At 32.0% G+C, this 13,240-nt stretch overlaps 2 protein-coding genes across 2 annotated transcripts in view; one reads left to right on the forward strand and one right to left on the reverse strand.

The window, feature by feature from the left end:
- LOC108749297 (cytochrome P450 4V2-like) overlaps positions 1 to 3,469 on the reverse strand; it is an 8,133-nt gene extending 4,664 nt beyond the window's left edge. Inside the window, exons 1-5 of the mRNA XM_018487896.1 lie at positions 3,263 to 3,469; positions 1,839 to 1,936; positions 1,244 to 1,337; positions 750 to 938; positions 58 to 121 (exon numbers count right to left, since the gene is read on the reverse strand). Of these exons, the coding sequence (XP_018343398.1) occupies positions 58 to 121; positions 750 to 938; positions 1,244 to 1,337; positions 1,839 to 1,936; positions 3,263 to 3,416 (599 nt within the window). The 5' untranslated portion in view covers positions 3,417 to 3,469. The remainder of the gene's footprint in view (positions 1 to 57; positions 122 to 749; positions 939 to 1,243; positions 1,338 to 1,838; positions 1,937 to 3,262) is intronic.
- A 2,873-nt stretch (positions 3,470 to 6,342) lies between these two features.
- Positions 6,343 to 13,240, forward strand: part of LOC108749439 (dystroglycan) — a 71,446-nt gene continuing 64,548 nt past the window's right edge. Inside the window, exon 1 of the mRNA XM_018488163.1 lies at positions 6,343 to 6,396. The gene's annotated coding sequence lies outside the window, so the exon portion shown is untranslated. The remainder of the gene's footprint in view (positions 6,397 to 13,240) is intronic.

Here is a 13,240-nt window from a genome sequence, read left to right on the forward strand (position 1 = left end):
TGTGTATATAGAAAAAATATTTTATCAATCGTGATTATTAAGTAAGACACAACATACCTCACAATTGTTTTGAAATATTGATCTTTTTTATTTGATTCCATTTTGGTGCCCATTATAGTGCCTTTAAACATGAAAAGAAAGTTTGTTGTTTGAAATATTAATTTACAAAAAGAATTTAATAAATTGGCACCCAGTAGGTGAAAGTATATAATTGAGAAAATAATAAAAATTCGCATAAATTAATTTATCTCATTATTTTAACCATTTTGTTTGTTTTAATTAATACATAACTAACGTAACATTATAATTTTGATTACTACATCATATTCTGATATAGGTTTCTTATAACATTTTACAAATCTCATTAAAATATCTAAAGTTGTAACAAACTTATAGTAATTAAAATAATCATTAATAGATACCCATTAATAAACTTCATACAGATGATGATTACAAATAATTAAAATAAGCTTTTGTTTTAAAATTTGCATATTCTTGCATAAGTATTCTTTAAAATTTTTTTTAAGTTGCTGATATTTATAGTTATATAATTAATGAAATAAATTAGCAGTTATCATTAATTTATCATAAAATTTCCAATTTTTTCAAATTTTTATGATGCTAATTATTCGTTTGAACTAGATCCAGATGAAACGGAACTGAGAACAAACATGAATGACTAGCTTTTCATGAATGGGTCTTTACAACATGTAGATAATTTAGAAGTAAAACAAATTGCATGTTCTTACTACATGCAATGTCTAAAGCACATGTTGCTATATGTTCAAGGAAGATAATTTCGTTTTCATTTATTCCAACTTTTTCTAATTTGTTCGTCAACATTAAAGATTCTTCAACAAATGTATTAAAAAATCTTTGCAACATATTCAGACTAAAGCCTGGAGCTATTCTTTTTCGATTTTGATTCCATATAGATTCTAAAACAAGGAATATTTTTCTATTATAATACATAGTAAAAAGCAAAATGATTAACTAACCGTATTAAAAAAAAATTTAATAAGAAAAGCTGCTTCAAAAGATTCCATTACTATTAAAATATAAATATTAAAATATCATAAAGTAAAAGCACAAATACATAAAAGTACAAATAAAAAATAAGTTTCCATAACAAGATTAAATATAACATAAAACTTGTGATATATAAACGATTATAAAATAGTTATAGCATGCTTCCACTTCCTTACATAAATTTAGTAGTTTTATCCTTCCAAATATACTTTACCAGAAGCTGTTAATAATTTTGTGCCAAATATTTCTTCTGCAAATTTATAGAATATTATATTTTTGTCTAAGCAATGTCGGCTTTTTAGGACAGTCTGCAAAGTTATACATTAACATTTTTATTATATATACTGGATGTCCCGAAATTCAAAGACAGTATTTTATTACAGCGTGAAACTTCATGAAAAATTAAGTCAAAAAGTCCTCTACTATTTTGTAATTTTTGCAATTTTCGCAATTTTCCAATTAGAAAATGCAGTACTGAAAAGTTAATAAAAAATTCTGAAAAATTCTTAGAGCTTTATCAGAAAAAAAATTAATTTTTGTTTTTTGCTGTAAAGTTGATAATATTTAATAGTAAAAAATTATTGAAAACCAATATTCAGCGATATTTAATAATTAATATTTTGTCAACTATTGTGAAAATTGCAAAATAGTAGAGGATTTTTCAATTTAATTTTTCACGAAATTTTACGCTGTGCGCTGTAATAATATTGTCCTCGAATTTCGGGATACCTTGTATATGTTGCTTGCGTACATTTGTTAATTAAATAATTAATGCATGTGTTAATAAAATAAAAACGATATTCATTTACCTTTATTTGATTTGGTTCGTATACTACAACAAACCTTTTCACTAGTTGGAATGGGGATGAAAAATACTTTCCAAGTATATATAAAATATTTAGTAACTCTAAAAATTAATTATATCTTTTTATATCTTTTTATCCTCAAAATATATTTTTATAATGTTATTTGTCTGTATATTATTATTGAAAATAAAATTATGACCGGCATTTTTAGTATTCTTATATTTAAGATTGTTTAAAGTACCCACTCAGTTAATTATTTAAAATAGTCCATTGAAAACAAATTTGGTGCAAATTCTGTTATATTTATTAATGTTAATAAATTGATAGCAATATACCTACAATAAAATCTGCTAACACAACATGAGATCAAATTATCGGCAAAATTGTGCAAAGTTTACTGACAACAAATTGCAAACGGAAAAAAAAAGATTAAAACCGATCAAAGTTTTTTTCGATTTTTAATGCCAATTTGCTATCTAATTATGTATGCAGATTTTGCTTAAAAAACACGAACTTAACAAATGACTTTGTTATCAATTCTAATGCAATTTGACGCTTGGCAACAATTATAGCTATTAATTTGTTCAGCAGGAAATCGTTTCACGTAGGTATAAAAAAAAATGAATATTCTACAAAATGAAAATGTATCTTATGTTTTTTTTTAAATAAAATATTTACATTTTGATGTATTCTTTTATAATGTATAATATATAAAAGCTACAAGTTATCTCCGTGTGTCTATATCTATTCTTGGAACGCCAACGTTTTGTAAACGTTGCAGTCCATTTCCTCGAGAAGCAGTTTGATATCTAGCCTAGAGTGTATAATGCAATAATACATGCAATAATATGTACAGCCCTAATATGATTTCTTAATATTTAATCTTTGATTTCCTTTTATTTCAATACTTTTCAATAAATAAAGCAACAGAAATAATTTATTATTATATTTAATGGCGAATTCGATTGGATGCACATTATAAAGTGTTGTACACAAATTGACATAAAAATATGTGTTTAATATAAATATAAAAACAGATTAAACGATAAAATTCTCAACTACATTTTATTGTGCTGTTAAGTAAAATCTGTATTTTATAATTAAAACATTTGCATTTTATACTTACAAATTAAATTAGTTTACAACGGCTTTAATATGGACTGCTAGTGCGCATTAGAGTATTTATTAGAGTATTTAGAGGTATTCATGATTTTCATGAAATAGTCTAATAAAATAATGTTCGAGTATTGAATAAACTAAAATTTGTTGATGTAGAATTCCACTCCATCTTTAATTTATATCAAACTAAAAGTACTTTTTATCATAAACTTTAATGTCTTGAAAATTCTTTTTCTTTCTTTTTTATGCTAATTTAAAAAAAGTACTTTTTTTTAATAAGTCAAGCATATTATTATGTGTGTTCTTACCGTCAGGATTCCCATGAAGATACTTTGTCATATATTTTTTCGGGCCTGGCAGAATGTTTTCACTTGTAACGTATGTCAGATGACAATAATTCCGAATGTAGTATCTTATAGCAACATATGCCAAAGTTATTAATACAATACTTAAAAATATCATAGTACTCGAACAGTAATAATAAAATAAAAATATACTAAGACAATACTACATTAATGTCACTATCCAAATGCGGTTTTCACCGACTCATTGACGTTTTTATCATGCCATCCCCACTTAAACATCTAACGCTTATTGTTAGTCTACTCAGTACTTAATGCATTTGCGTTGTTTAAAAATGAATACTTAGATTTAAAAAATTAAAAGATAAAAAGAGATTTTTAAAGAGAATTTCTAGAGGAATTATCATTTTCAATCTTTTAATTTTTTAATTCATACATTTTTCTTTAAAATTATTGAAAATTCGATACCTACATGATTACGAAAATTAAATTCGGCGTATATTGAATCATTACTTATTATTTCTTAAAACAATAGTAATTATAAAAGATTCGTATTGCAGTTATAGAAATTGCGCGAGTTGTATTTAGATATATATTTGTATCTAATAATTACAGCTCAGTTGCATTAATTAACAGTTGAATTTCATTATCGTGCATAATTTTGTGATAAATTTTTTTAAATTACAAAAAAAATTTGTAATTTATTAAAATAATATAATTTTTTTCAGAATGCAAACAACTTTGTTGATATAAAGTAACAATAATAATTTGATTTACTTAAATATTTTTTTTATTAATAGCGTTTACAATGTGCAATGACAACTCACATATCGCGCGTGATGTACTAGTTTAAATGCAAGAAATATTACATTTGATATGATACATATTTTTATATAAATAGAGTGTATATGTATACGTATATTTTATTAATAAAATTTATTAATTATAAACCATTGATTATTTTGAATATCTATTGACAATAAATTATTGTAAATGGAAATTGTTCTTACGACATATAATATGTTGCTATCATAAAATAGGCTATGTTTCGATATACAATGCTATGATATTGAAAATCTAGTTCATCATGTTACATGTACCGTAAATTTTCAGTACTGGCAGTGTATGTATATCGGAACATGACCAGTTGCATCATCATTGCATGCGGTTATTTGTACGAAAAGGTCACAAGTGAATTCCTTGTTTTGTTACATTATAATCATTCGTTATCATTCTTTGAACAATTAGAGATAACACAGTCCAACAAAATTTGATCTTTTTTTTGCAACGCAAATATGAGTAGTTATTTTTGACGTATTTTTATCTGTTAAATATGAATTCGTTGACAAAAATATATATACTCTATTAACATATATGTATATAGAATATATATTCTAGAAGTTAATTGTCAATTACTCTAAAAATTCGTAAGTATATTAAAACAACACAATTATCAGTCAATTTCAATATGAATACTAATCGATTGTTCACATTTATAGGTACATCATGTACAGCCTTCACCAAAAATACTAGGCACTAATTATATTTTTGTCATTTGTCTGGAATTCAGCTGTTACCTGTATTGTTTTGGCATTATACATAAATTAAAAGGATTTTTTAATCAAATAAAAATTTGTGGTAAATGCCATCAAATTTTGACCAAAAACTTTAAGTAATGATTAATATAAGGTGTTTAATATTTTTAGCCAAGACTGTACTTATCTGTATATAACTTTTAGACTTTCTGGAAGAATATAAGATTCATATACAATATTAAATAAATAATAATAAATAAAGGGCAAAGTAAGAGTCAACACATTTCTTTAAAAAGTCACACAATTAAAAGAATAAATAACAAAAAAAAATTACAAAAAAAGAAAAGTAAAATTATATAATAAAAAAATAAAAAATAAATAATAAAAACTCAGTTACAATATTACACATATATGTAATTATATAATTAAAATATTTATATTTATTCAAATTTAATGTATTGAAATCAATGATAAAAAGAGGGAAATATAAAAACAAACTATATTAATATTAATTGCACTGACATAACAACACCGTGCTCAAACATGCTGGTAGTCTTGATTATCAGTTGGTTTACATTTAACAAATAATTACAATAAAATTATATTCTTCAGTATTAAGAATCTTTATTTTAGATCGCATATGTAAGAAGTACAATCAATACGAGAAATTTAAAATGCCTATTACGGTCAAAGCTGGATCTTCATTGCTTAAAATAATTCAATCTTGAATTATTTATATACACTATATATGTACTTACATACATACCATATTGTAGTCTTTTTCAAACTGCGCGTCGAATTGTTTTTCCGGACTATAAACGCAATTAAACCTACTCTAGTAATCGCTAACTAAATTGACAAACAATTTTAATAATTTGATGCTACAATCAAGCATCATATTGTAAAAATGTTGATATATTGAAAAACTGTTAAATTATAAATGTTAAATTATATAATAAATTTATTGCGAAAAATATTACCTCGGCCGAGACTTGAACCCGTAATATTTTTCGCAATAAATTTATTAACAGTTTTTCAATATATTAACATCTTCATAACATGATGCTTGATTGTAGCATCAAATCATTAAAATCGCTTGTCAATTTAGTTCGCGATTACTATTTTAATTGCGTTTACAGTCCAGAAAAACAATTCGACGGGCAGTTCAAAAAATACTACAACATGGTATATATGCAAGTACATATATAGTGTTTATTAGTAATTCAAGATTGAATTATTTTAAGCAATGAAGATCCAGCTTTGACCATAATAGACATTTTAAGTTTCTCAAAATTTCTTCAGATTTTACAGTAATCTGGAGTATCGATAGATGTTACATGTAGATTACAGACTCATCTCTTTTTCCCTTTTACTATCAAGATGGCGACACGCGGGCCGTGGCGTGCGCGGTGCGCGTTCGGAAAATGGCGGTATCTGTCGCGACGGTGCCAAAGCACTTTTCCACTCGCGATAGTTGGCCGATAGCGCGTCACGGAGTGTTGCGAACGATCGGCTCGCTGCCGATTCGAATGCGCGTGCGGTGCAGCGTCGCGACCGGACAGAAAGGAAGAGCAACGACAAAGAGAAGGACATCTTCGAGAGCGGGTGAGCATATCCTCCAAATCCAATCGTCTCCGTATCGTTCACGTACCGGCGTTATTCCGACAGATGCGATTCTTGCCATGTCGATCGGCTGGCCATGCGATGTTTCCGCCCTGAGACGTGTCTCTTCCGGTGTCCTTCTACTTTTCTCGCGTCGCGAGCACGGACTCGACGTCCGGCGAAATCCGAGCCGAAATTCCGCCGGTTTGCGATGATCATTTCTGTCAATGTAGTTTTAATTTTAACGTTTTTCATCCGTCCAGTGTTGACGTATATTGATGGCTTGCATTATTGACTTATTTCGATTTATTTCTTCGATGCCTTATTATCCAATATTGTTTAATTTTAATCTTCGTTTAACTAACTCTTCATCTTTTTCTAGTAATTCTAAAAATAAGAAAAAAAATGAAGAGTCACTTCTGAACTCGATCGAAGTTCTACATTGGCAGAGACAGGCACATGAAAATCTTGACATTTGATAAATAATCCTTTTCACCTTCGGACATCTGTAGTTTGAATATTTCTTTTCTTTTTCTCTGCCTTTTTTCTCAACGTGTTGACGTGATCTTGACGGTTTCCTAAACCAAACAATAGATATCTGCGCGTATGACATCACAGATCGTCTCTCGCTTTAGTTACAATATATGAACAGAACTGTTTATCGAATCCTGGAAAGTTCGTTTAATAAATTTAATAAATTAACTTCGCCACGTGGCGCGCGATACGCGTGTGGTATGTACGATAACATTATTTAATTGCATACTTGAAATCGGGAATTAAATCAGCCTTAATTAACGGAGGGAGAGAGAGAGAGAGAAAGAGAGAGAGAGCTGGAGAGGGTCTTAGTCGCGTATTTTCACGGAAATAATTTACTATTCAAAGCCTCGATTTCGTTCGAATTAACCTCGTATTTATTTCACAATGGAGGAGGGCAGGTAAAAACCGGCCTGCGCGAGATGACTTGATGATTACAAATATTTCAGATAGCATCAAGTAGTATTAACAAACTGTATTAACGTAAATAGCGTTTGCTGGAAATTTTACTGGCAATGCGATTGACAGAGGTAAGAGCAGGTGCATCTCGCGCACTCCTTGAAGTTTCGTGTCGTAATTGCGAGACTTTCATCAGCGAGCGCAAACGCGGGAATACGAAATTATGTACGAGAGCGTTTCTGCGGTACACCGATGTTTTACCTGGTTAAATTTTTATCACCACGCCGTCCTCGTCATCGTCGTCGAGGTTGCCGTCTGTTGGGCGAGAGTGAACGGCACTCGATGTAATGAACGCGATGCGGTGAATACGAAGGGATTCCAAAAACGTCCTGAATCAAATCTGCGATAGATTTGGCGAAAGAGGGAAACCGCGCGAGTGAAACTGTCGGTTTAACGAACGTTGTTTTTGGAGTTAAAAGAGAGAAGGTCTTAGTCGCGTCATTTAGATATCGTTCTCGATAATACGCGATACTTATAATTGCCAATTTATGGCCTGCCTGATAAATTAATTTCTGTGAGACGATCGTTTGTGAGTTGACGCGACAAATCTCGTCTCAAAATGCGGCCAAGAAACGTTCGATTGATCCTCGCCTATTACGTATCCGTGTAATGTAATTAGTAGGAGCTATATTTCGACAAGTAGTAATGGACTCTTGCTTATAATTAGCGAAATGGAAGTACGGCTTTAATTATGACGTTACTGATTGAATATTCACGGATCTACTAAATTAAGCTCTTGGTGGTTTGAGTTGGTTAGGAGATATGACGTTTTGGAGTGTTTTAAATGAATATTATTTTAATGGAAATTTTGATGTGACTTAATTATCTTAATTATCGAAAATTTAATTAATTATTGAGGATTATCGTTTATGAAATACATTAATAAATACAGGGTATTAGGTAAATATGTTGCCATAAATTTTTTTATTTCGGAAACTAAGCCGTTTATGACACATGTTTATATGGACTTTTTTACTCGAAATAAACCAAAGAATCGCTCTGTTGAGTATGGCAACATACTCAACTAATACCCTGTATATTTATTATTATTTTTTATTATTACATATTAGGTTGAGTAAAAAGTCATCGCGTATTTTTTAGCTCAAAGTTGTATATACAATATCTTCGTCAATAATGAATGAAATTCAAATTAAAAAAAAAGGGTTTTAAAACTTGAAATCTCTACTTTTAAAAGCTTATCACATTTTTTAAGTTTATATGAGTTTGATAATTTTTACATACCAAAAACTACGAGCTAAAAAAAACGAAAAATTTTCTTCTCACTTTGTGAATTTGTAACGTGTCCAAAACGAATTTGAGAAAATTTTCGATTACCTATCGTGAAAACTTGATACTTTCCCTACAAAATCGTTTTTTTTTTAATATTCCTACGACTTTTGATTACTGAGTTATCGCGGATTAAATAAAAGAATTATTTTGACTTTAATTGCTCATAACTCCATTAAAAATTGTCGTATCGTATAATTTAAAAAAGAGATTTTTAAAGCTGAAACTTTACTCTATCAAGATATATTTATATTGTTGGTAAGAAAGTAATTGCGGTTTTTACTGATAGATGTCTTTTGAAAAAACGCGATGACTTTTTACTTAACCTAATATTATGTACTTAATTATACATGTATTATGAATATTTAATGCGAAAAACATGACTGACATTTTTAATTTGATGCAGATTATGTCGAACGAAGAAATCTATTCAGACGTTTTTTGAAATTGATTTTAGAATTATCAGCACGAATTAATGCAATTCTATTACTGTCGCTTTTTGTAGACCGTGTTTTGTTGATGCAAATGATGATTAGTGCTACACGAGTGAATACGATTCGTTAAAATTGCACGTAATGTTACGCAGCAAATATCACGTCCGTTCGCCGCGGTATTTCTATATACGCTCGTACGAAAATTGCGAATCAAATCGCCTTATCTCTGCATCTGTTTTTTAATAAATAGACGTCATTAACATTCAATTGGTACACTCTGATTAATGCTTGTTGTATGACAATGTGATATCGACGTTTGAATAATACTCTTCTTTTCTCGACCGTCATTCGACGAACGAAATCGTCCGCCAATTTTTCATTGCACATTGAAAACCAATATTTAGTGAAATAATTTTTTATTATATTAATCAAACATTTAATTGACATTATTTCACTAAACATTTGCTAGCTAATTACTAAACTTTTTTTTTCAATGTACCTATACTTTTTTTTTCTTTTTTTTTTGCGTAAACCCCTTTATGATGATAGAAGCCAATATAAATTTTTAAGAGGTGCTCGATGTCTAAAAGTATTTTAATGTTATATGTATTAAAAGGCGATAGAAATTGTTGTGATTTCGTATTTAGAAAAAGTGATAATATAATTGAAGTAGAAATATCTCTCTGCTTGTGGCAAAGTTAGCAAGCGAAAAGAAGACAATAAATAATATCGATTTATTGAAGTGAAAGATACTGGGCACGCGAAGGGTTTTTGAGATGTTCGGCGGCCGGAAGCCATAGCCGGATGTACGTGAGTTAAATGCAGACACCATCCATTTTTCAGTGGACACGCATCGTTAAATTATCCTGTCAATATTTGAAAGGGTGGGATGGGGCTAGCTGGTAATTAAGATATTATTATCGAATAAACTTGAAAGTATTCTAGAAACTATTCACATTCCAAAACGTCCTCTTCGAGAAAAATTTTACTCGAGATATGTAGTTACACGTCCTCTTTAAATTCTTTGAGGTAGAGTCTCGCTCGAAAGAGTGAAAATTGAGCCAGTCTTAAAAAAGAGGTATCTCAATTTTCAGTCTTTAAGTGAGGTTTTATTCTTCAGAGTGAACTTTAACTCTAAAAGTTTTAGAGAGCAACTATATTACAACATCGGCTAAAATTTTCCTCAGAGAGGATCTTTTGGAATGTAACCCAGATTAATATTCTCACGATAAAGTGATAAATAATCCCTCGATGTCTGACGTAGACAAAAAGATGCAGCATTCAAAGGGAAAAGGATTGACGGATATCGTGCTATCGCTATGAATTGAAAGAGCGGCAGAAATCCTTTGAAAAAACTGTTAAATCTCTTTTTGACGTTGAATTGTACGTTGAATTGTATAAACGATTTATTTGAAACTCGCGAGAACCAGATTTCCGACGCGCCTAATTCTGACATCTCGCGGAACGTTTGATCTGCGCCGAAAATAGATCACGTGTATTCCAGTGGGATAATCGATGAGTGGAATTCAGGTGGGAAGGAAACTTCATGCGCGAGAATCGATGTATGCGGATTGAGTCTTCCTCAGCGTAGGGTTTAATCACGAGTGGACGGGAAATGTCGCAGAAACGAGCAATGAAACGGCAATTCCTGCAAATGAATGAACGCACTGTAGTCTCCGTTCTTGCAATATATTCGCGCGAACAAAAAGTGACATATAGAGACGCGGTTATGAAAGAGAGACAGAACTTTAGAAGCGGCGGCGCGTTCTTTATCGCGTCACAAAGCGGTTATGCAACTATCCGTTCTTCATTTACGATACAGAGTGGACACTGGACTTGGTTACAATTAATAACGGCGCTTATACAACGTATGCCGCATGCGTCGAAAAATTACTTCCTCTCGATTATAAATATAATTTTTTCCCTCTTTATGCAATACGTACGCTCTCTTAATATCTAGCCGGATAATCTCGCGTTTGAATTCCCGAGGTTTAAAGATTAAAAATTTCACGTTTATCTCGCTTCTCAGAAACCTTTATCTCCGCTCGTAAAGACCTCTTGCGATTCAAGTCGCGGACAAGTCCTTCGATCAGAACGGGCCATTCTTCTTCCTCGCTGCTCGTAAAAAGCAGCTCGCTCCGAATCCGGTCGGGGGGTGAATACTGTTGAATAGAATAATCATAGTGGTCTACGTCCGTTCTAACCTGAGCAAACAGCCGACGCTTGTAATCGTATCAACCCCACAACGGTGCGTTTAAAATGGTCGCCATGAACATTCCGGTAAATCTATTTGTACTCAATGAAATATCTCCGTTGCAGCAACGAGACCAGAAATAATTTTAGCTCGACGAAATAAAAAAAAATGTTCTTATGAACGAGAGAACGCCTCGAGATCTGAAACCGCGTCGCGAGGTGAATAAATCCACGTCAACTACCGTGAGGAGCTTCGAAATTTCTTAGGCGCCCGCATTGAACGGCCATATTGCGGCTATCGTTATATTCTCTTCATTGGCATTGTTGGGCGAATATTACTAGAAACACTACACAGAGGCTACAAACTTTTTATTATTCCATCGTCAACTTTAGTAAGTTGGAATGAGTAACTCTTTAAATTTTTTGTAGTAAAATCTCTCACTCCAAGAGAGTGAAAATGCAGCCATTTTTGAAAAAAAGTGAAAATATTTCATTTTTTGAAAAATAGTAAAAATTGACTCTTTTAAGAAGTGAAATATTTTCACTTTTCTCCAAAAATTTTTTTTTCACTCTCTTGGAGTGAGATTTCACTTCAAGAAATTTAAAGAGAAGATAGTAGAAGTTAGAATGATATAGCAAAAAAAAAAAGAAGGTACGTATACCCTTCTTTTTCTTTTAACAAAATTGCTCGTAGCTAAACTTTGTTATTGAGTCTCTACTCACTACTAGAGAACTTCTAATAAGAGTTTGGACACTGGAAAGTCACTTTCGATTGATCCGTCATGTTTTAACAACTCCTGAGAAAGACAGAGAGAGAGGGGGGGGGGAAGGGGAGATAAACTGAAGAAAGATAAAACAGAATGAGAAAGAGAAAGAGAGAAATAATAAAATGTATGTCCCTGTATCTCATAGATTTTTATTGTTCTACCTACTGTCTTACATACAAAACTGCGGTTCGTGTCCAGACTCTTATTGGAGGGTCTCCACACTCATTACATGCCGCAAGTGCCGCGACACGCCAAACGTCGATTCAACTCGTTGAAATATATGAGGCGTCGCAGTCGTTTGGCAGGCGAGTCACATCGCGGATGTACATAAGAATACGTGTGTTTGTGCAGTCACTCTAAATCCATCGTGGCGCGGCGCGGCGCGGCGCGGCGCGGCCGTTTTGCGACGATCGCAGTTTGAATAGTTTTCGCACCCGCTGCCGTGTCCCTTCTTACCTTCCCCTCTCGTCTCGCCTCTCCATCCCTTCGCGCCGATGAAATTCCCCGGAACGAGCTCCTCGTTTCTATTTCCAGTCCCAGTTCGAGGCTTCCTTCGCAATCTTCCCTCTGTTCTCTGCGTTCTTCTTGTTCGCTTCGCCGCGCCACTTCCGCCGCTGGGTCGAGCAATCGCATCTTCCACTCTCCGACCTCTCTTCTCGAGTTCTCGAGTCCGTTCGCCAGGAAACTCGGACGATATTCGCTTCGGGATAGACTGTTCAAATCGCGTTTCGTCCCAGGCACCCGATTAGAAATTGCGCGAAACTTCATTGAGGTCGTTTCTTCGGGATTATCTCGCCTCGCAACGCTTCGTAAGATCTCTGACGATGCAGCAGAATTGCAACGCGGACTTATCTCACGATTCTCTCGGTTTTACCATTGTATATATAAAGGGTGTTTTTTTAAGCCCGATAGAACTTGAAATTGTAAAAAATAAAAAAAAATTAAATTTTAATAAAAAAATTTTTTTTATTTCTTTTAGTATACACTGGTAAATCATTATGAATAGATTCACGCTTGAACAACGCTACCAAATTATCCAAATTTACTTTGAAAATCAGTCGTCGATTCGCGCAACTTATAGACGACTTCGTGATTTTTATGGCGCACATAATCGTCCATCTGAGCAAACCATCCGTCGAACTGTGGATAGATTTCGTACCACATACTCTCTAC

This window comes from Trachymyrmex septentrionalis, unplaced genomic scaffold (assembly GCF_001594115.1).
Source record: "Trachymyrmex septentrionalis isolate Tsep2-gDNA-1 unplaced genomic scaffold, Tsep1.0 scaffold29, whole genome shotgun sequence".
In the NCBI taxonomy this organism is placed as follows: Eukaryota; Metazoa; Arthropoda; class Insecta; order Hymenoptera; family Formicidae; genus Trachymyrmex; species Trachymyrmex septentrionalis.